General features: G+C 34.7%; 1 protein-coding gene across 4 annotated transcripts in view; it reads left to right on the forward strand.

Annotated features, from left to right (window-relative positions):
• LOC126818819 (laminin subunit alpha-1) overlaps positions 1 to 24,584 on the forward strand; it is a 295,094-nt gene extending 270,510 nt beyond the window's left edge. For 2 of the 4 annotated variants that reach the window (XM_050546415.2, XM_056100691.1), the window contains 7 exons: positions 14,305 to 14,551; positions 14,680 to 14,866; positions 15,888 to 16,037; positions 20,071 to 20,224; positions 20,453 to 20,586; positions 21,620 to 21,842; positions 24,325 to 24,584. In XM_050546415.2, coding sequence (XP_050402372.1) covers positions 14,305 to 14,551; positions 14,680 to 14,866; positions 15,888 to 16,037; positions 20,071 to 20,224; positions 20,453 to 20,586; positions 21,620 to 21,842; positions 24,325 to 24,470 — 1,241 coding nt within the window. In that variant the 3' untranslated portion in view covers positions 24,471 to 24,584. Of the gene's footprint in view, positions 1 to 1,095; positions 1,186 to 1,913; positions 4,709 to 4,739; positions 5,633 to 14,304; positions 14,552 to 14,679; positions 14,867 to 15,887; positions 16,038 to 20,070; positions 20,225 to 20,452; positions 20,587 to 21,619; positions 21,843 to 24,324 lie in introns of those variants that run through there. The other 2 variants (XM_050546417.2, XM_050546418.2) reach the window with 2 other exon arrangements.
• Positions 24,585 to 25,365: the final 781 nt, after the last annotated feature.

A 25,365-nucleotide genomic window follows, 5' to 3' on the forward strand; every position in this document is an offset into this window, starting at 1 on the left:
GTGATCAACAAAATCACTTAGAAGAAGCAACCCAAAGGCATGGTCGGTCTTGCTACAATTCTATTAGTATATTATTGTCGACATCATCAAAACTTGAAAAGTGGGTGTCTTCGTTCTCTTCGGATACTTAAACGTTAATAGCCGAATTAATTTTAATCAGATTGGTGTGAACTTGCCGTAAAGTGGATATAGTAACCATTGGCTATATGTACATGCAATTTAGAGTTTTCATCTTATGTGGTCTTTAATAAATGTCTAATTAATAGTTTATATAACATTTCAGGCCTAAAGAAAGACCTGCAACAGGCAGATTTAGCTCTTGCATAATGTATGTTTAAGTTACAAAAAAACTAAATATTTACAATATACATGTATATACAATCAAAACAAACAAAAATCAGTTCAAAAATAAATTTGTGTAGATTTATATGTACAAATCTGTAAAACTTTGTGTTTTGTTTCCTACCTGTAATTTATGTTTCACCCGTGGTAGTTGATTTCTTTTTTTTTTTTTTTTTTTTGCATTGCATGTACCTGTATGAACCGTAAAATGTACATTATTACATGATGTACTTAGTTTTGTTTTTGTTGTGGTTTGGGTTGTATTTCACATCATAGATTAGATATCACTGACAGACCATTACATAATGTGTATGATTTGGTTGCACATTTTTTTTAGCAAGACCATAATAGAACGTGTCTTATCCTTGATATTGCACAAGATCATTATAGAATTTTGCACAAATCCAAAATATAGAATGTGTCTTATACTTGATATTGCATAAGATGATAATATAATGTGCTTATACCTGATATTGCACAAGATCATAACAGAATGTGTTTTTTACTTGATGTTGCACAAGATCATAATCGAATGTGCTTTAGACTTGATGTTGCTCAAGATCATAATCGAATATGTCTTAATTCTTGACATTGACCAAGAACATAATAGAATGTGTCTTATTCTTGACATTGCACAAGATAATAATAAAATGTGCCTAATTCTTGACATGATAATACAGAAGATGATGGCTTAAATTAAAACAGCTGATATTTTGACATCCAAATAACAGTGAATTTTATTTTATTGTAGGGGAAATTATTGCAAGCTCACCATTTTTAAATGAAAAGAGAACCTCTAATATGAAGTAGAGATTTCTCATGCCAGTATGAGTTATATAGGAGGTAGGTTATCTCTTATTTCTCTTTATATTGTAGATTCCTAAGTTGAGAATAATTGCGAACTATATTAATACATCCACGTGTAATATGGCTTTATATTGCTGTAACACATGTCCATTTGTCCACACTTGCATGTGATCACAAAAGAGTGTACTTTATGTGAATTGGGTTCATGGTTTTGCATCTATGTGCTCTCAAATGAGTTCGAATTTGAATGAGGTTGTCAAGTATTTGTCCAGTTATTGCATCTGACTTAGTGAAAATGGCTTGTGAAGTCAAGAGTCTACAGTTTCTATCTGATTTTAATGAAACTTTGTATGCTTCTTTAATCTGAGTTTTAATTTGAACAAGATTGGTCAATTATTCGCTGAATTACTGCCCTTGACTTTGTAAAAATCTGTCAGAAATAGCTTGTGAAAGCTCCTGTTTACCCCATTCACTCAATTTTCATATTTAAATTGTAGCTTTCCCTGTGAAAAACAATCACCCCAGATTAATCTTCGTTTGACTGCTGCCATTTCTTTGATCATTCATCTTTATATTCTATTCCACTTTACATCTGAAATTACAGCAATACAACAAATTCTAAAGAAAGAACTTGCACTCTCTCACAAATCAACCATTGTATAGACATGTCAGTAAGATCAGTTTCAACAACTAACACAGTCTCCTATAAATTAAAATATAATGAATGATAAAACCATTTACTGATGGCTATTTTTTTATTTCAGTCTAAACAGGTCACAGAAAAGAAATTGGAGATTGAAATTTTTATACAGAGCCGATTATATTTATACAATATATTGAGAAAATGCATGTACAACAATCACCAAACTATCTATTTGCATATTTTAGATTTTCAACTTACTATACGCCCACACTATAGACATCACCCCCGTTCGTCCGTCAACAATTGGCTTGTGAATGCGATGGAGGCTACAGTTTTTGACAGATCTTTTTATACGCCCATATTTTCATGTGGACGAATATTGTCGTCGTCACCCCTGTCCGTCCGTCCGTCCACAATTGTTTGTGAACACTCTACAGGTCACATTTTTTATCCGATTTCAATGGAACTTGAAATATAGGTTTATCACCCTAAGATCTCGGTTCCTTTCGATTTTGGCATGTATCGGACTGTAACTTCATGGATTATGGCCCTTGATTGTCACAAGCTAAAGACATGATTTTTTGTACAATGTAGAGGTCACAATTTTTATCCGATAACCCACAGATCTTGGTTCCTTTCAATATTCACGCATATTGGGCCATAACTTCCTGAATTATGGCCCTGATTGTACGAAAAATCGCGTTTTTAGCATGTGGACCCCATAGAGATCACAATTTTTATCCGATATATCACCGTTACACCCTAAGGATGGTTGAGTTAAAATTTCGTAAAAATCGGACCGAAACTGACAGACAAAATGGCCGCCCGTCGTTCGCAGATGGTGTCAAAATATTATGTATCAGGGTTGGGGACCCTCGGGAGGTCACAGTTTTCATCTGATTTTGATAAAACTTGAATTGCATGTTTATAACCCACAGATCTCGGTTCCTTTCGATATTCGAGCATATCAGACCATAACTTCCAGAATTATGGCCCCTGATTGTACGCTAAATCGTGTTTTTAGCTTGTAGTCCCTGTAGAGGTCACAATTTTTATCCGATTTAAAAAAAATGTGTGCATATATCCCCATTACACACTAAGATCTTGATTCCTTTTGATAATCGCTTATTCCTGAACTTAACTTCCAGGATTATGGCCCGTGATTGTTTGAGAAATCGCATTTTTAGCTTGCAGATTCTCTAGGGGTTACAATTTTTCTCCGATTTTAAAAAAAGTTTAAATACATTACCATTCCACCATAATGAAGCTTGGATTCGTATTTCGGGAAATTCGAAATGAAACTGCCCGACAAAATGGCCGCTCTAACTTAGTATGCAAATGGTGTAGAAGTGTGGACCCTTTAGAGGTCACAATTTTTATCCAATTTTGATGAAGCTTAAAACATATCTTTATATCCCAAAGATCTCAGTCCCTTTTGATATTTGCACTTTCTGGATTATTGCCCCTGATTGTACAAACATCTCGGTTTTTTTTAGCTTGTTCTCTATCCATCTCTTGCAAAATGTGGGCGTATCCTGCCTGGCAGCCGCTGGTTCAAATTTGGGGAAGCATTGTGGTTATGACAGGATCAGCCATGGGTTCCATGTTGGAAGTACATGCTGGTCAAGACCTAGGGTTATGGAAAATGACTGAAACTAGATCTGACCCATCGGTTATTTTGCATGCCGGAAAATAGCATAATTTTCAAAACCCAATTTTCAAACATGGCTACGATCGACCTCCACCATGTAACTATAAAATTCTATGGCCTGTACAGAATAATGCGCACGTATAGAAGCAACATAATCTCATGATCGGTGTTATGGAGTTGTATACATAGTTGTCAACAGATTATACTGAATGTTGTGTTGAAAATTAATGATGATATGTGGGAATCTTATCAATGAGGTGAAGCGGTCCATTGTTAGTCATTCTCTATTTGAGCACCCACGAATTGCCCACAAGTCATAAAATTTTCCTAGAACAAAGCCGCTATACATCTATTATGATCTTCGAAAAAAAGACAATCAGATATGAAGTAGTGCTTTTGGATAGAGTGACCGACAGCCTCACATATTTATACTGTATAAACTGACCTGTTTTAACAGCATGTGTTGTCACTCGGATCAAAACAGCGTTTATGAGAAAAGTTCAGTCACAGGTTCGCTCGTGCTCTGCAGGCAGCCCAAAGTAGACATTCACGTGACAATATCCATTCACTTAGTTATCAATGGCGAAAACTAATTTCTAATTTAGTTGATTGTAACCAATGCATATATATTGTAACGGTTCTTGGTTCCGCGTAACCTCGTGTAGTTTCGTTCTTTTTCTATCTTTTAAACTCACTCTCGCGGCAACTTAGCGACACGGTTTTATTTAACCGTAAAACCTTGTGGTTAGTTGCCACCTTAGCGGGTTTAGAAGTTACGTTGTTGCTAGCTCTAAATACGCACAAAAAAATTGAGACTATAAAAATTAACTCAACAAAAATGTTTTTCCATAGTCTGGATTAACCAGACTTGTCTGATCAAAATAAAATTACAGTATCGGTCAGAGCACTCGAATTCTAATCCTTTTAGAGCGTGTAATGTGTGCTCTGTTTTGGATGTGTATTTTTTTATATTTGTCTGTGATAATTATTGGAAACATAATAGGATTTTTACAAAGGATATTTAAAGTCTACACGGTAAATACTTTATGCATATTGCATATATATGATCGATCAACTAAGGACTGCGCATGCGTACAAGCGTTAAATTCAATCGTTATTTGAACGTATGTTAAAAACTGAAGAATTCCGAATTAATTATTCGTTCCAGAGCAAAGTTTCAAACTGTAATCTGGAACCATAACTCGTTTTGTCACTAATGGGAGCCGACCACTTTTTTCAGCAATTTAAAAGCACATCTCCAGATGGTAATATCTTAAAAAATCAAACATGGCTAGACTTTCAATGTTGATGAGCCTCATCATATAATGTTAAAATAAACCCCAAATATTGTCTGTAAGATGAAATTTCTTCTGACCTTGAACCACTCTATCTTAGAATCAAACCAACTATCGTATTAAATAAAAACAGTATAGAAATAATGTAAATCTTCAACAACATGTCAGGAGAAAAATGCATTAGAAAATTTATACAGCGGTATTACGGTCTTGTGGGAATTGTAGAAATAAAAGCTAGAGATTAGTAAACTTGGTGAACGAAAAATTAAGAAAATTACGTATTCCAGTGCTATTGTATAGCATTGTGGATAATCCACATGTCGTGGGTATATGGTTACTCTTATTATGCATGACTAACCATTCTAAGGGGCACTAGATTCACTAACTGTGAAGTTAGTCTGTCACTAAAATTAGTTATTTAATATTAGGATTTACGTCACAATTCTGCGGTCCATAATGAGATAGATGTTATAGTTTTTAACGGATTTGTTTGGAATTTGGTGGGAAGTAATGGGAGGACGAATCCTAAAATATTCAGCATCTGAAAGATAACCACTGTTGCAATAGAGACTATAGATTTTTAGTTGTGAATACGACAGAGATCAGATTTCTTGAAGGCATCCATTATCAAATTTTGTCAACATCCAAATTTTCCTTTCTGATCAGCTGCTGTGGAGACATATCTGCTGTGTGGGCGTATTTCCACGCATTGCGTGGTTATCTTTTTAATATGATAACATTTGTATTTTTTATTGTATTTTTTATTTACCCCTCTTATCTTTATAAATATAACCTTATATTACAAGAGAAAAAAAAAAGAAAAATCCAGTAACTAAAATCCAACGGTTTCAAGGGGCAACATGACAGATTATAAGTCCAACAAGAGGTCTTATGGTAAGACCATAAAAATAACACAAGGGCTTTGGGTGTAAAAGGAAAGTTGAAGAATACTTCTTCTTTTCTTTTACACCCAAAGCCATTATTAAGGGTAATTTCATTTAAGGTTGTTGGTGATTAAGCCCTGTACCATGACATTACACGCATAGTGATGATTTCAACACAAATGTCAAGATATATACTTATTTAGCTATTTGAACTTGATACATGACATCTCAGTCACAACCTATGTTATTTGTCAATAGTGGATTAATTCTAATTTAATTTATGACCATTTAATATTGATATTAAGTCATTATTGATTTCACTGGGTTATCTTTCTGCATGTTAGTACAAAAAGATAATAGTTAGGCCCCCAAAAATACCCATGTTTACATTACATGACCAACCCTATCTTTTTAAGCCAAAATTTCTGCCCTTAAACTTTTTTCCCTGTATTCCCCACGTCCTATAAATCAGACTTGGCAACACTGAAGTATTGGTATTTAACAGGCCAAATCAGCATTATTTTACAGAACCTTACTGAGTGATTAAACTAGAAAAGTTAGGAAATAAATAATAAACACCTTACCATGTTTAAATGACATTACAAAGCCTATAAAATGCAATTATCAATGGTAATATTTGGAGGACCTATTTATACAAACGAACTGTGGTAAATATTGTGGCTCATATAGAAAAGGCGCCAACAGAACATTTCCTGGTTTATTTACAACAGTCAAAGTAAGCCCAAAAATAAATTTTAGGTATAATTTACTTGATCATTAGACAAAATCAAATAATTACGTCAGATAATTACGTCAGCTAGCAAGTCATAAACAACTTAGAGAGTAAATATTGATGGGAGCTTAACCACAAACTATACAAAGTAAAATAAAATTTAAGCTGACTGACCATATTTATTTTGGCCAAGCAACTGTAACGCAGGTATTATTAGCAATGGGATAAAATATATTGAAATGATGTGCAGGGTTTTTTCCTTGGGTGAAATGGGATGAAAATTATATTTTTTTATTTGTGTTTGTTGACGCAGACATACTATAGTAGAAAGGACATATTACCAGGTAATCAAAGTGTTTCTAATATAATATCGTGAAAAATAATTTACCGAAAATTTGTTGCCTTTATGGAAAATGACCAATCTGAACTGAGAAATTAGTGATAGGTTAAACTTCCTGCAAAAAATGATATCCAGCTGAAATCACCCAAGAATAATGATACATTTCTAATTTTTATATGCCCACATTTTCATGTGGACGTATTATGCCATCGCCCCTGTTGGTCCGTCCGTCCGTCCGTCCGTCCACAATTTGTTTGTGGACACTCTACAGGTCACAATTTTTATCCGATTTCAACGAAACTTGAAATATAGGTTTATCTCCCTAAGATCACGGTTCCTGTCAATATTGGCATGTATCGGACCATAACTTCATGAATTATGGCCCCTGATTGTAGGAAAAATCACGTTTTTAGCTTGTGGACACTCTAGAGGTCACAATTTTGATCCGATTTTGATGAAACTTGAAATGCATGTTTATAACTCAAAGAAGATCTTGGTTCCTTTCGATAGATATCCGCGCATATCCGATCGTAACTTCCTGAATTATGGCTCCTGATTGTACGAAAAATCACCTTTTTGGCTTGTGGTCCCTCCAGAGGTCACAATTTTTATCTGATTTCAAAAAACGTTTTAGTATATCACCGTTACACAGTAATGAAGGTTGAGTTCGAATTTCCTGAAAATCGGACCAAAACTGACGGACAAAATGGCCACCACTTGTACGTGAATAGTGTAAAAAATATGGTATATCAAGGTTGTGGTTCCTTATGATATATGTGCATATCGGATCGTAACTTCCTGAATTATGGCCCCTGATTGTACGAAAAATCGCCTTTTTTCGCTTTTGGTCCCTCTGAAGGTCACAATTATTATCTGATTTAAAAAAACATTTGATTATATCACCGTTACACCGTAATGAAGGTTGAATTTGAATTTCGTGAAAATCGGACCAAAACTGCCAGACAAAATAGTACGCAAATAGTGTAAATTTCTGGTATGTCAAGGTTGTGGACCCTTTGGAGGTCACAATTTTGTGCCGATTTTGATGAAACTTGAAATGTATGTTTATAACCCAAAGATCTTGGTTGCTTTCGATATTCTCACATATTAGATCGACACTTCATTAATTATGGCCCCTGATTGTACGAAAAATCACATTTTTAGCTTGTGGACACTCTAGAGATCACAATTTTAAACCAATTTTGATGAAACTTGAAATGAATGTTTATAATCCAAAGATCTTGGTTCCTTTCGATATTCGCGCATATCAGATCGTATCTTCCTGGATTATGATCCCTGATTTGTTAAAAAATCACATTTTTAGCTTGTGGATTCTCTAGAGGTCACAAATTTTTTTTTGATTTTAAAAACCGTTTAGATCACTATCCCACCATAATGAAGGTTGTGTTGGAATTTTGGGAAAATCGAAATGAAACTGCCGACAAAATGGCCGCTCTTTGTATGCAAATTGTATATAAGTATGTAATTCAAAGGTTATGGACCCTCTAGAGGTCACAATTTTTATCCAATTTTGATGAAACTTAAAACATATCTTTATATTCCAAAAATCTCAGTCCTTTTGATATTTGCGCATTTCAGACCATAACTTTCTGGATTATGGCCCCTGATTGTACAAAAAATCGTTTTTGTTTTAAGCTTGTTCTCTATCCATCTCTTGCAAAATGTGGGCATATCCTGCCTGGCAGCCGCTGGTTAAAATATTTATGGACCATCTGATTGATGTTAACTTTATTCAAGATAGTTGATCTGAAATTCTGAATTTATGTATACATATCCTTTTAATTATTGTTCCCCGCCTTTCGAAGAAAGCAGGGGACTATTAAAATGGGTCTGTCGGTCCATCAGTCTGTGTGTCCGTCACACATTTTGGGACACAATAACTCTCCTTCTAATTGAGCTAGAATGTTCAAACTTGGTGTAGATGTTTATTAGGTGAATACCATGATGGATTTTGAAGGTGAACATTTTCTGTTTAGGGTAAGCAGAGATAAGCAATTTGATTGGTTGATGCTTTGGGACACGATAACTTTGGTTATAAATAAGTGAGAGCAATGAAAATTGGTGTATAGTTTCATCACATCAATAGCTTGACTAAGTTCAATAATGAGCATCTTTGGGTCTGGGTAAGCAGAGCGATAAGCCATTTGATTGGTCGAGACTTGGAGCTTGACAGCTTTGATTCTAATTTAATTAAGTGATAGTGGTGAAACTTTGTGTATAGTTTCATTACATCAAGACCTTGACTAAGTTCGATGATGAACATTTTCTACTTAGGCAAAGTAGAGACTTCAATCTGATTGGTTGAGAATTTGGAACACAATAACTCTCCTTCTAATTTAGGTACAATGTTCAAACTTGGTGTAGGTGTCTAATTGGTGAATGCCTTGACAGAGTTTGATCGTGCACATTTTCCACTACAGCTAAGCAAAGATAGCAGTTTGAATGGTTGAAACTTTGGGAACACAATAACTTTGGTTCTAATTGGGTGAGAGTTATGAAACCCAGAGTATAGATTCATTATATCATTACATTGACTAAGTTCGAAGATGTGAATTTTCTGCATAAGCCAAGTAGAGATAAGCAATTTGATTGGTCAAGACTTTGGAACATAACAACTCTGATTTTAATTGAGGTAAAATGTTTAAACTTGATGTAGATGTTCATTAGGTGAATGTCTTGACTGAGTTCAATGATTAACATTTCCCGCTAGAGCTAAGCAATTTCATTGGTCGATGCTTTGGGACAAGATAATTTTGATTCTATCTGATAGAGATTGATGAAACTTAGTGTATAGTTGATAATCAGTTTGATTGCTGGATACTCTTGAAAAAGATAAATGTGCAATTAATTAATATATGTCATCTGTTTTGAGATTTCAGCGAGGGACATCAGCCTCAATGCTGACTTGTTTGAACTTCATCTAGCATATATTCCTTGCAAGTTCATTCTAAAAATTAGCAATTTTTTTTATATTTTGTAACGTTGTTATATTCAAAATCAAAAGTTTCATCAAACTAACTTGCATTTAAAGTTGATGTTAGATTTGAGAAAGATTTTAAAAAGAAGGTATTTAATTACTGTCAATATTCTGGTTAATTTTATTGATTAGACAATTTTAAACAGGTTGTACTTACAACACATTTATTGCTAATTTTGCCTATAAATGTATGTAATAATTTAATAAAAACTCTATCCTATCTGAAATATGTGTTTGTTAAATTTATGTGTAGGAAGACCTGACAGAGACTGGATTTGCTAGACACAGGAAAACACACTACTGTAGAGTTCAAGAATACTAATATTACTTTGAAAATATATTTATTCCGTTTCTGTTCTAGTCACCTCTAGTTATATCTATAAATGTTGGTACCATTCTTAATGCGGTTCACAAAGGCAGGTACTCGAATGGAAGCCAAAGTCTTCTCATTGCTGTAAGATGAATCACAACAGATAAAGGGTTTCTTTTGGTTTTAGTCTTGTATTGAAAATCTATTTCTGTTAAAAGCCCACATGGAAGTTCTTTGTGATAAAAGAAAAAAATTGAATGTTTTAAAATTTCAACAAATATTTGCATGTGTTAAAATTTCAACAAATATACTAAGCAGCAAAAGAAATGTCAGGGTGGTATGTTACTCTGAATAGATGCATTGCATAAAACTTGCCAAATGTTTTTATTGTATATTTGTGATCACTCCTCCAACTTTACCTGAGCAATAAGGCTCCTTTCCAAACACAAAATTGAACCCAGGAAATTTTCTCAAAAACGCAACCTGACTTCTGAGATGATAATGTGTTCTCCGTGATTTTTATGTAACTCATCCTGCACGTGCTGTTCACCGGACCAGCCCTATAAAATGCACCCCCATACCTGGTTGAATCATTCACACTACAATGTCGACAGGATGCCACGACAGCTCAGAGGAACCAGGCGCATGGAAAACTCGATGCTGGCCACACTGCCCAAGCCATTGCCAATCACTTCTAGGTCAATTTTCGGACCATCTTCAGACTTCAGCAACGCTTTCAGGCCATCAACACCACGGATAGTCGCCCCGAACTGGTAGACCAAGGGTTACCACAAGGCGACAAGACCGCCATGTTGTGCGACAGTACTTGCAGAATCCCTTCACACAGGCATCTGAGACAGCACGTCAGACAGTGGGAATACACGAAAGACCTATCAGTACCGATACAGTGCGCCGACGTCTCACCAGAGAGAACATTCATTGCCGTAGACCTTGCCGTGGACCGTTCCTTACCCCTCGCCATCGATGCCCAACAACACCAGAACTGGCGACACAGGCATTGGAGAACTGTTCTGTTCACAGATGAGAGTCGGTATTGTGTATCAGCTGCAAATGGCAGGACGAGAATATGTGTCGACGTGGCCAGCGTTATTCTGACCAATGTGACATGGAACGAGACTCATGGGGAGGTCCAAGCATAATGGTTTGGGATGGAATCGGCCTGAACCAGAGAGTGGGTCCTGTTGTGTTCCAAAATCTTGGTCCAGGGGGAAGAGGTGGCATCACAGCAGTGCACTACATTGATCAAGCTCTCAGACCCCACATCATACCACATTTCGCACGTCATCGAAACAACGTTTTCCAGCATGACAGCGCCTGTGCACACACCGCCAGAGTTTGGGATGAAATTCAGACGAGACTTAATAATGTCATACACAGACCAAACACAGCCGATGGATTGTGCCAGGCTTATCTGAGAGTGTGGTTCCACTCCATGTACAGACGCTGCACTGCTGTTATTGACACTCGCGGTGGACACACCAGATACTGATGTATAGACTGTGTACAGACTCTAAAACTTCTCGTAATGGCTTAGAATTGTGATGAATTAATCACTAATGTGGCAACATTTAGTAAGTCGTTTTTAAGAATGATTTGATTAAAGCCCCTTTCTGATTTTGAAATTGTACTGACGTTTATTTTTGCTGTTTAGTATATTTGCATGTGTCAAATATCTCCCTTATCCAACCTTATTCAGACTGTGTGTGTAAAATGTACAATGTGAGGAATACAGTAATGTGATTTTGGTACAGTAATGTTTACTGTACCACTTTTAACCCCCACTTACTAACTTTTACATGATTTGTCAATGACAACACTAGAATATAACCTACCTCTACTTCAGAGGTCAAAATAGTTTCAAACAATATTAGACCTCCACTTACTCGCTGTCTGCATGTGTTTCTCATGGAATCACTCCTAATAATTGCCAATCTTATTAAATGCCTTTATCTGGGTTAATCTGGTGTACTATATTGATTAAACAAGTAGTGCACCAAAAGAACCCTTAACAGTAGGCTGTCATGCAGTTGTCCAAGCAACATTTCCTCGATAGAATATGCCCTTTCTTCAATAACCCAGATGGATTAGAAAAGTAAGAAGTTAAATGCTACCCAATGAAAAAAAAAGAAGATAATCTAATCCACCACACTAAATGATTTGGTCAAGTAACCATCACCACAGGAATTATTTTTTTACCCCTTACAGAATTTATATTGAAATAAATCTAAATATCAAGTTAAATTAAATCTGCACATTTTAGTTGCTCTTTTAAATTCTAATGAATTTTAAAGTTTGAGTTTAGTTAGCTGAAAATAATGTATTTTTATAAATGAACTATCTTTAGTTGCTGGGTACATTAGATTTTTCTTCTTCAGTGGATTATTTCTTTCTTGTTGTTTATTTGCCAGACTATAAGGTCATAGTAATGATAACAGTATTGGCAAACCCTAAAATAATTTAATTTGTCAGTATGCTCAGTAACTGACTTATTATACTAGTGGAGATCATAATAATATGTCCAATTTCACATACGGATATTGACTTTTACATACACTCATTATCATTGATTCAAATGGATTGTTAGTGTGACATGCTCCAGGCTGCTATTACTATTTCCATATTTAGAAGTCCATGATATTTTCACAAGAAGTAATTATGTATGTATGGCCATATAAAGTAGGGCAATAATTAATGTCACTGTTCTGATTGTTGGTTAATGTCATTCAAATCCCAAAAAACCTTATAGGTGTATGTTACTTCTGTATAGAATTCATTTCAGTCCATTTATTTTTGGAGAAATTTATTTCTATTATTTAAAATTATTTCACATATAGTCATTATAGTTTTAAAGGAGTAGGGCATCTTTAATTACATAAAGGATGGAATGAACTTGGACTGGTTTGTTATTTGGTTAGTATTGGGTCAAGCTCTATATAAATAAATCTTATTTTGTTAGAGTAGTGCGAGCTTAGTCCTTTTCAGTGTCATTAAATATCTGAACATGAAATCAGTTATTTCTCAAATTGCATCATCTGTGGATCTAAGTGTTTTAACAAAGAAAGATTTTCATTTGGCAGAATACATCAATGTATAAAAGGGAATCAAATCAACAGTTTTATTTTTTATACGCCCACATGGAAATGTGGACGTAATTGCCGTCGCCCCGGTCTGTCTATCTGTCCATCATCCACAATTTCTCGTGAACGCTCTAACGCCAAAAGTTATCATCCAGTTGTTTTAAAATTGATATATGTTGTTTACATTAGTGAGATGAAGAATCCTATTTAATTTCAATTATTTCTGTTAATTTCTTCTGGATTTATTTTGTTGCACCTTGTGAATGCTCTAACGACAAAAGTTATCAACTGATCTGTATGAAATTTATATGCATCATTTAAATTAGTAAAACAAAAAATCCTATTATGTCTAGAGTTATGGCCCTTGTTTTGCTTTGTTGAACCGTGTGAATGCTCTAATGCCAAAATGTAACATCCGAAATTTATATGCAATATTTGAATTAGGGAAACGAAGAAGCCTATCGAAATTCAGCAATTTCCATTCATTACTTCTAGAGTTATGGCCCTTGTTTACTTTGTTTAACCTTGTGAACACACTAACGCCAAAAGTTATCATCCGATCTTTCTGAAATTTATAGGCATTATTTATTGAATTTCAGCAATTTCCGTTTATTATGCCTAGAGTTATGGCCCTTGTTTCACTTTATTGAACCTTGTGAATGCTCTAACATCAAAGGTTATCTGCGGATCTGTATGAAATTTACATGCGTCATTTAAATTAGTATTGAATTTCAGCAATTTCACTTTGTTCAACCTTGTTAATGCTCGATGGAGGAAAGTTATCATCCGATATGTATGAAATTTATATGCATCATTTAAATTTGTGAAACAGAGGTCTATTGAATTTCAGCAATTTCCGTCAACAATTTCTAGAGTTATGGCGGTTGTGAACATCTGATCTGTATGAAATTTATATGCATTATTTAAATTAGTAAAACGAAAAAGCCTGTCAAATTTCAACAATTTCTGTAAATTACTTCCAGTTGTAGAACCTTGTATGGAACTGTCTTGTAAAGGCCCCCAATTACCTACAAAGGAATAAATATGCGAAAACCCTTGTCGAGCGCTCGGCCGATTAAGCTGCTGTAGGCGTATGTTTCGTTGCCTGGAAACCTATCTTTTATATTTTATGGTTATTTGAATAAAATTGGAGTAATTTAAAACCTAAAAATTTTATTTAAAAAGTTTCTGGTTTTTATTCAGATGAAGACAAAGAATCGCAGTTTGACACTAAAGAAAAAACTACAACAGCTACTACCACAACTACAACAACACTACCAAGCACAAATAAACGTGAAATAACTACAACACTAACATCAGAAACTACAACTAAGGAAGTTAAGTGTGCAGTTTCAACATTGCTTAATTTTTACAGTGGTGCAACAAGTTTCGGTAACACAGATGCAAGTTATGCCCAAATTAAAGTCCAACGTAGAGATATTTCGAAAAGGTAATTTTTCTAATTTTAAAATTGTAAAATGATAAACCATTGGGTTCGAATAAATACAAAATAGTGAACTTTAATTTACAAAACAATGTATTACCATATTTGTCTTGATTAATGTTCTCTATTTTCAGTTTCAACATTTCCTTTGATTTTCGAACCTTTTACCCAGATGCTTTATTTGGATTTCTGACCAATGCCGACCACTCTGACTATATTGCTGCGCAATTAAAAGATGGTTATATACATGTGTCATATATACGTTCAGGTCCTTACAGCACAAGTTCTAATAACAAATATGATGATGGCCAATGGCATTCTGTAAGTACTGTATAACACTTTTATCATGTAAAAAGTCGGTACAGATATCTTCAATGCTAAGCAAAGGCTATTTACAATTTTATTTTTGAAAATCACTTATTCTAAGTTCATTATACTCACTATATTATTAGTTTATTCTCATTATTATATCAATAGAATTCCAAAAATAACATGTGGAGGAAGGGGTACCTTACAGCTGACATTTTTGTAAGCAAGATTATAGGCATACATTATAAATAAACAGTACTCAATAGACTTACGTAGAATTATTAATAACCAACAAAGAAAAATAAGAGAAATACAATACCAAATCATTTATACTACCTGTTAATAAACAGTTGGGTTGTTAGTTTTTCATAAAGACCATAGAAAAAAAACAACCAAGTAAAGCAACATGATATGCACTTTTACTTCTCAAATACTTCCTTTCCTATTTAAAAAAAAACCCCTAAGAACTATGCGTTGTAAATCTGTTTCTTATGTGTTGTAATGTTTCTTGTATGTTGTTCTAAGTGTAAATATGAAATTATTCCTATAAAAAAGTGAGGTGGAAATTCACAATAATTTTAATCATTTTGTTATACGCCCACAGTCTACAGGTCACAATTTTTTTTATACGATTTTGACAAAACTTGAAATATAGGGTTTATCTCCCAAATATCTTGGTTCCTTTCAATATTGGCATGTATCAAACAGTAACTTCATGCATTATGGCCCCTGATATGAAAAATCACATTTTTTTTTTAGCTTGTTCTCTATCCATCTCTTGCAAAATGTGGGCGTATCTTGCATGGCAACTTCATGTTCCATTTATATTTTTATTGTTTACTGAGAACATCTTGGTCTAATGCACAAATTGTAATCAGATGATTCCAATTGTCAAGACATTTGACAGACCGAGAATGCATTTCTTACACATCCTTAGATGTGACCCTTCAAATAAACAAAAGGAAATAATATGTGATGTCAATTAGATAGGTGGTATATAATGTTCTAAAGTATACGTTTATTTTTTTTGTAGGTATATATTACTAAAGACAAAAGAGATTTAGCTTTTATAGTAGATGGAGTTGAAACTAGGCAAGGTAGAATCAGAGCTAAGTTAGATATAGATGCTCCTATATATATAGGTGGTCTACCTGATGATTTTGAACATTCTAATACAGAAGTTGTAAGTAATTTTTATAGGATCACATGGAAATGTGGTGGTATATTGCCATCGCCCCCGTCCGTCTGTCTGTCTGTCTGTCTGTCCGTCCATCGTCCACAATTTTTTGTGAACACTCTACAGACTACATTTATCATCTGATTGTTTTTAAATTGATGTTGTGTACATTAGTGAGATTGTTTTTAAATTGATGTTGTTTACATTAGTGAGATTGTTTTTAAATTGATGTTGTTTACATTAGTGAGATGAAGACGCCTATTTAATTTCAATAACTTCTGTTAATTTCTTCTGGATTTATTTTGTTGCACCTTGTGAATGCTCTAACGACAAAAGTTATCAACTGATCTGTATGAAATTTATATGCATCATTTTAATTAGTAAAACAAAAAATCCTATTAAATTTCAGCAATTTCCGTTAATTACATCTAGAGTTATGGCCCTTGTTTCACTTTGTTGAATCTTGTGAACGCTCTAATGACAACAGTTATCATCCGATCTGTTTGAAATTTATATGCATCATTTAAATTAGTGAAACGAAGAAGCCTATTGAATTTCCATTAATTACGCCTTGAGTTATGGCCCTTGTTTCATTTGTTGAATTTTGTGAATGCTCGAACGCCAAAGTTATCACTCAATCTGTGATTTAAATTAGTGAAATGAAGAAGCCTATTGAATGTCAGCAATTTGTGTCAATTACTTCTAGAGCTATGCGCCTTGTTTTACTTTGTTGAACCTTGTGAACGTTCGAACGACAAAAGTTATCATCCGATCGGTATGAAATTTATATGCATTATTTGAATTAGTAAAACGATAAAGCCTGTCGAATTTCAACAATTTCGGTAGATTACTTCCAGTGTTATGGCCCTTGTTCTAGTTTTAAGAACATTGTGAACCCTTAAATGACGCAAATTATAATGTCATCTGTATGAAATTGTCTATTAAATGCCCCCAATTACCTACAAAAGAATAAATATGCGACAACCCTTGTTTACCGCTCAGACGATTTAGCTGCTGTGGGCGTATGCTTTGTTGCCTGGCAATCTATCTTTACATCAGTTGTATGCAAATTTTGTCTATGGATGTTCAAATTAAAAACCCACAGTTTGCAAGGTTTATGATATTTGTTTTTCATTTTAACCTGAACAGCAGATCATCATATTGTAGTGGACATGATTTTAGACATATAAAAGTTTATTGTATGATATTAAATCAGTTTTTAAGACACACACCAGATTAACATGTCATATTTTAGGCAAATAATAGTTTGCAGGGTTCTATTTGCATTTGTGTATTTCAAGTACATAACACCGTTCGACTTTCAGGGAATGTAGCTCGTCGACATGTGTTCTCTAAGTATCAGAAATGAATACAGATTCTTGGAATGGATCTTCAACACTTTATTTCAGGAGCAAATAATTAACAGAAACAATTTAACAACTTATAATTTCCTATGTATCGGACCTCCAACTAGTATATAGGTTCCCTAAGCTGGTCTCTCCAACTAATATCCTCATCTAACATACATTTGTCTATTTATACAAATCAGTTACTTAGAAAGTGTTGACATAAACATATAATAATTGAAGGATTAAGACTTAAGGCATTTAAAAAAAATAGTTAGATGAGACTTAACAGATCAACCACTTTAGTTGCCAGCCTGTCATAATTTGACTGACAGGTTAATTGCTGCCTGCCTCTAATGACTAACCAAACATTAATGAAAATTAAAATATAGATTTGAAATTTAAAACAGAATTGAAAAATAATAAAATAACATATGACCTAGACATCGGTCATATATCCCCCTTACTTCAAACAAAAACATGACTCCATTTTTTAAGCATGTAATAAAATCAAAAATCCTTATTTTTCGATTAATCAAAGTAACATAATCTATCCCTTTTTTCATGATAATAATTTCTGTTTCTGTACATAGGATTCATGTGAGACATAAAATAATGTTCTTGCAAATTGTACTGGTTAACTTTTTCATCAGGTAAACGTAACCTGGGTCCTTGTATTCTATTTGAATTCGCATTTATGTATTGTTGAGCACTATAATCTAGTTCCTCCTCCAGAACCCAAGAATTCGAAGTTGCTGGACAATTCTTCCACTAAATGAGATATTCTTGTTTTATGTTCTTAACTCTTTGTCGGATACTTGTACAGGTGGATTTGTTGAACAAATTCCTACATGTCGATGGTGTTGCCTGCTGGTACTTTTGGCACTAGAACTTGAAACATCTTTCATCGCTGCCTCACTGTCAAAATTTATTTGACAACCTTTATCATGGCTATTGGCAGGATGACACATTGTTTCTCTTGTCACCATTAACACAGGGTTATTCCAAACAGCCACATCTTTAGTATCAGGAACATTTTGGACACCCAGGTCCATGTCAAAATCCCTAGGTCAAAACCCTCTTGGTCAAAACCCCCCAGGTCATAACCCCCTTGGACTCGTATAAAAAATGGACAAAACACCCCCTTTTTATTTTTTTATTAATTTATTTCCTTTATTTATTATTATTTAAAAATAAATATCTGAAAACTAAAATATTATTATTTAAAAAAAAAATATGATGACCAACTAAGACAATTGACCACACAATTAACATAACATAATCTGCTTTTTACTAGGAATAACATAGCCTCAGTTATTGTAATCATTCAAGTGAAAAGCAATTATCTGATCAATCTCAACTGAAGTCATGGCGCTACAATTTAAAATCTCCTATACCCAACTCTATTCCCAGCAGAACTCTGGAACGTTCATCTGACCAACACATGGTGGTGGGTCTCGCACTAACAATCTATGCGAGTCAGTTCCCTGCTGGGAATATCAGACCACACAATCTGGCGGGCTCTCGAACATCTCCATCTGGATCACAGCAATGTCAAGACTGCACTCCTGCAATACTCACGCGGACAACCACCAAAAAACAACAGAAGATCTACAAGAAAGACTTTACAACTTGTGTGCAAACCATAAAAGGTATTGGGCACACCATCCGATGGAAATAATTTCACCAATATAATTGCAAATAAAATATAAAAATAATCGATTTTGTTGTGTACTTCACTTCACAAACCACAAAAACATAATTTTGAAATGATTTTAATATTATATAATAAAAAAAATGGGGGGTTTTGACCAGAGGGGGTTCTGACTTAAAGGGGTTTTGACCTAGGGGGGTTCTGACCTAGGTCAAAACCCCCTAGGGGGTTCTGACCGGAGGGGGTTTTGACCGTATCCCTGGACACCCACATCCTTTTTACTGGAGACCACAGAAATCTGTACTTTTTGGGCATCCTTCTTAGCAAAAAATTCTAGCTGTCGCTGTCTATCCCTTTGTCTTTTGGCAAAAGAACGATATTTCTTTTCCGGACGGGGTAATGAATTTTCTGAGAAGCCCCATTTAAAGCTGATTTCTATAGAACCCCTATCCTGTTTAAGACTCCAAGACATTGGTAGTTGATTCAGATTTCTTATTGCTGCTACTGCTGCTGAAGGAAGAATAAAGTTGATATACATCCCTTCTTCCAAATATGTTTACAATTTATCTCGCTTAGCTGTACCGGAATCAAGAGTAGACAATTTTGTTTACTCTACCCGGCATCTCCACCATATAACATCGTTCGACTTTCAGGGAATGTAGCTCGTCGACGCGTGTTCTCTAAGTATCAGAAATGAATACAGATTCTTGGAATGGATCTTCAACACTTTATTTCAGGAGCAAATAATTAACAGGAACAATTTAACAACTTATAATTTCCTATGTATCGGACCTCCAACTAGTATATAGGTTCCCTAAGCTGGTCTCTCCAACTAATATCCTCATCTAACATACATTTGTCTATTTATACAAATCAGTTACTTAGAAAGTGTTGACATACCAAGTATATATTAGTTTTATAATGATATTTTGTATATCAAGTTTTATAATGATATTTGTATACCAAGTATATATTAGTTTTATAATAATATGAGTACTTCAAGTACATAATAATTGTATAATATTATTTGTATTTTTAGGTGCGTAATAGTTTACGAGGTTGTATGAAGAATCTAATCATCAATAAAGACCAGATAGATTTAGCAGATACTAAAATCATCAGTGGTGTAGGACAGTGTTATAGAGATGTTGAAAAAGGAGCATATTTTACTGGTACCTCATGGGGAGCTTATTGTAAGTTTGTGTGTACCGTAGAGAAATAATATCTTTGTCACAATACCTTATGCCTTTATGAAAGGACTGTTACATAGGTAAAAACCACTGTGAAATATAAACAGCTTTATCCTCCTGGTTTATTCACTATTGTTTCAGTCCTAGCTGTGCTTGCCACTTGAAAGAAATAGTAAGTAAGCTAAATACAATATACTTTTATATTGAAGACAATAATCTGATCTCTTACAGCAAACAATGTGAGGGTAAAGAAAGATTTTAGTATCGAGTTATATTTTAAAACTCAGAAATCAAATGGTGTTCTTCTTACTAGCAGTACAGACGATCTTCAATCAGCTGTTGCCATAGAAATAGTTAATGGACAGGTAAAATCTTTTTACTTTTTACTGATATACTGTTCTTTATATACCTAAATATAACAGATTCAACTTTCACATTATTAAAGAAGAAACAGACTACAACAATATAATTATGTTTTAACCCCTTTAAGCCAACTGGCTGTAAATATGCCGAATGACTGGTATTCTAGCCTGGCCATACTCCTCGCAGTGTTTCGTTTGATTAGAGCTAATCCCACATAACACTGCTGTACAGTAAGCAAATTTCTGTTTCAAATTATGACTGGTCAATAGTCCGATTAACAACCAATAGCTAACTGCATAACAATATCATTACGCTTTAAACAGAGTTCCAAATTGGACCAAATATATTTACGTCATGACTTGGGATTTTATTATTCCCAATTAACCAGTGCATAGCAGAATATTGCAGAAAAACTAATTATGTGACAAACGAGGCTATCAACACGGATACAATGTAAACAATACTGTTAGGAGATGAACATACTTTCACCGTTTTAAATACCTTAAATCACTGTCCAAAGTTTAATGGAAGATCCCAGATTAAACGAAGGGCTGTCAAGTTGCTGTACTTGGGATAGATTTGATTGAACGGGAAGAACAGACACACTCCCTCAAAAGATCAAGTATCAGAAACCAATCCAGCAATGGCTAAAGAGGGATTTCTTGGGCCATTGCTTCAGGAATATGTAACCTGGCATGACACATTAGGAATTCCTGTCTGTAGTGAGGACTTTGCCTCTGTCACTTTAGGAAACAACTCAAATATTCCTGAAAATATTATTGTTTTACGGCATGGATGAAAGGTTGAAATTCTTGGTACAGATCCTACAGAGGGAAATTTTGTCAACACCAGGGTAGAACTTGGGGATTCATGGTTAGTGAGCCAGCGCCTTACTCACACTGAGGCACCGTGGCTCCCTTATAATAACAAATTACCACGGTACTCATTTTGTAAAGATAGAACATTTGCATTCTGAAATATTTATTGGATTTACTATGATTCTTGATATAAACTTCTTTCTTGCTCGTTTTCTAGGTAAAGTTTACAATGAAGAATGGAGGTTTTTTTATAACTGTTCAATCAAAGATAAGAAAAGAATTTCATTATTGTGACAAAAAATGGCACAGGGTTCAAGCCAGATTGTTTGAATCCAATTTAGGTCTTAGGATAGACAAAGACCCAGAGAATATAGCTTCCAGTTCTGAAGAATTTCAATATTTTGAAACCCGCTCACCTCTTATTATTGGTGGAATAGCGAGTAAGTTGAACCATTCTGATTAAATTAAATGTTTGTGCAGGTAATAAACTTGGTTGAAGAATTCTTTTTTGGTTTTAATAGTACAACTTTGTCAAATTGTCTGAGACACTAGCCAACCGGCCAGGGGCATACATATCGATTTTGTTTTTAGGGGGGGGGGGGCGGTGTTTAGCAAAAATGAGACCTACTGATGCACAGGTCTCTATATGAGTGATGCAGCCACAAGCCGAGCACCGCAGGTGTGAGTTTCCTAGGGAGATCTGGGGGCACGCTCACTCGCAGAAATTTTTGAATCTAGATCATTTCCTTGACTTTGGGGGAAGATTTTACAGGATTTTAATGGTCATAAAAGACTTATACCATGAGTAAAATTGAGTACTACGCATGGGAATACATGTTATTTATTTAGAATTTTGCAAGAACGTACTAAGTACTATAAATTTGTGACAAAAGTTTTATCGTGTTACACATGATCATACTTGGCTCAAATTTAAATAATTTGTGCCCCTGGAACCGACCCAGACACACTTCAAGAACATGATCGGCCCATTATTCATTAATTGCTTTGTTGTAATATTTTAATACGCCCACATTTTCATGTGGACGAATTATGCCGTTGCCCCTGTTTGTCCGTCCGGACGTCCATCCACATTTTTTTTGTGGACACTCTACAGGTCACAATTTTTATCTGATTTCAACTAAACTTGAAATATAGGTTTATCTCCCTAAGATCTCGGTTCCTTTTGATATTGGCATGTATCGGACCGTAACTTCATGGATTGTACGAAAAATCACGTTTTTAGCTTGTGAACCCTATAGCGGTCATAATTTTTATCCGATTTAAAAAAAACCTTTGAATATATCACCGTTACACCCTAAGGATGGTTGAGTTAGAATTTCGACAAAATGGCCGCCCCTCGTACTCAAATAGCGTAAAAATATGGTATATCAATGTTATGGACCCTCTAGAGGTCACAATTTTCTTCTGATTTTGATGAATCTTAAATGTAAATTTATAACCCAAAGATCTTGGTTCCTTATGATATTCGCGCATATCGGATTGTAACTTCCGGAATTATGGCCCCTGATTGTACGAAAAATCACGTTTTTAGCTTGTGGACCCTATAGAGGTCATAATTTTTATACGATTTAAAAAACGTTTCAATATATCAGTATTACACCGTAAGGATGGTTGATTGTACGAAAAATCGCGTTTTTAGCTTGAGGTCCCTCTAGATGTCACAATTATCATCCGCTTTAAAAACCGTTCAAATATATCACCGTTACACCGTAATGATTATTCAGTTCGAATTTCGTGAAAATCGGACCAAAACTGCCGGACAAAATGGCTGCGTCTCGTATGCAAATAGTGTATAGGATCTGGTATGAAACTTAAAATAGTATGTTTATAACCCAAAGATATTGGTTGCTGTCGATATTTGCACATATCGGATCGTAACTTCCTGAATTACGGTCCCTGGTTGTACGAAAAATCGCATTTTTAGCTTGTGGTCCCTCTAGAGGTCACAATTGTTTTCTGAATTAAAAAAATGTTTGAATATATTAGCTTGTGGTCCCTCTAGAGGTCACAATTATTATCTGATTTAAAAAAACGTTTGAATATATCACCGTTTCACCGTGATGTTTGAGGAAAGTTGTAATACATGTTTATAACCCAAAGATCTTGGTTCCTTTCGATATTCGCGCGTAATGGGCTGTATCTTCCTGAATTATGGCTCTTGAATGTAGAAAAAATCACGTTTTTAGCTTGCGGTCCAAGTAGAGGTCACAATTTTTATCTGATTTAAAAAAAAAACTTGTGAATATATCACCATTACAGACTAAGATCTTGGTTCCTTTGAATAATCGCATATATCCTAACTTAACTTCCTGGATTATGGCTCCTGATTATGGCTCTCTAGAGGTCATAATTTTTTTTTCCGAATTTCAAAACCATTTAAATATATTACCATTCCACCATAATGAAGGTTGAATTCAAATTTTGGGAAAATGGAAATAAAACTGACCGACAAAATGGCCGCTCTTTGTACGCAAATTGTGCAAAAGTATGCTACGAAGGTTGTGGACCCTCTAGAGGTCACAATTTTTATCCGATTTTGATGAAACTTAAAACATATCTTTATATCCCAAAGATCTCTGTCCCTTTTGATATTTGCACATTTCAGACCATAACTTTCTGGATTATTGCCCCTGATTGTACAAAAAATCCTGTTTGTTTTGAGCTTGTTCTCTATCCATCTCTTGCAAAATGTGGGTGTATCCTTCCTGGCAGCCGCTGGTTATCACACCCAGTACAATTCAGGTGTGAGGTATGCCTGTGGGTAAAAATTTCCTAGATTTACAATGCATTATTATCTTTCCAGTACTTGTAGCTCAATGTCCTACAAAATCTTAATCTTGCTCTTCCGGGCTAGCAGTTGATTTTCGATAAGTCTCATTTGATTGTTATATTTATTTACAGGAATATTTTCTGCACAAGGAGCAACATCTATTACAGTTGGCTATACTGGGTGTATGCGTGATATAACTATAGATAATCAACCTATAGGCTGGTATGATCTGATAGATTTTAATGGTATAAGACGAACAGCTTGTCCACAACAATAAATAAATAATACATATCAATTAACAATCACTAATGAATTATAATTAAAATTAGTTTAATCTTTATCAAAATAAAATAATATTTAAAGAATAAAATTTTTATACACAAGATTTAAATCTTTATCATGTTCTAGTTTTCTTTGTGTGGTTACATAAATTGTCAATAAATTATGGTTGTACAGTGCACTCTGTCACATCCGACATCGTACAGGATCGTAATGTCCGATTACGCAGAGTATCGGAATACCCAGTTTTCTCAAAACCGGAAATATTGTAACTTCAAAAACCGGAAGTATTATTATAATGTAGCTTCGAACATAAAACTTTGAATCACCAGAATATTATTCCCTTTAAAAATGATAAACCTTTCTGTACATTCAAAATTTTATTACATTAATTTTTATTTCATTTAGCATGCGTAGGCATTTTGGATAGGTCAAGTCTGTTGTAAATTTATCTTCTTCGCTGTCTTCAGTTGATCACACTCTTATTCTTATCTTTGCTATCACGTGTTCATTGATAATGGGCGTACTCGATTGAACGTTCCGGAATTGAATTCTCTCAATCCCCAAAATTGTGACAATCGAGTGAAAATGGGTACTTCGGGCTACAACGTATGGATATATAAATATCTCATCCAACCATGCAGCCGAAACCTGTTCGTCGTGTTTAATTACGTCACAATTTTACTCACACCAACTCCGTCGTCGGGACTGACAGAACTGTGACAGGACTGAATTCTGCGTCACTCGATTGCAATTATGTCAATTCGGGACGTTCCGGGCTGTGAATCGAGCATCCCCAGGTCGTCGTCACACGGTTCAAAGAGATCCGTAGGGTGACCAAACTTATAGGTTATTCAGGTTCAATCGGCATGCGCAACGAATGTTTCCAACAG

The sequence above is a fragment of the Patella vulgata genome, chromosome 4 (genome assembly GCF_932274485.2).
Source record: "Patella vulgata chromosome 4, xgPatVulg1.2, whole genome shotgun sequence".
NCBI lineage: Eukaryota > Metazoa > Mollusca > Gastropoda > Patellidae > Patella > Patella vulgata.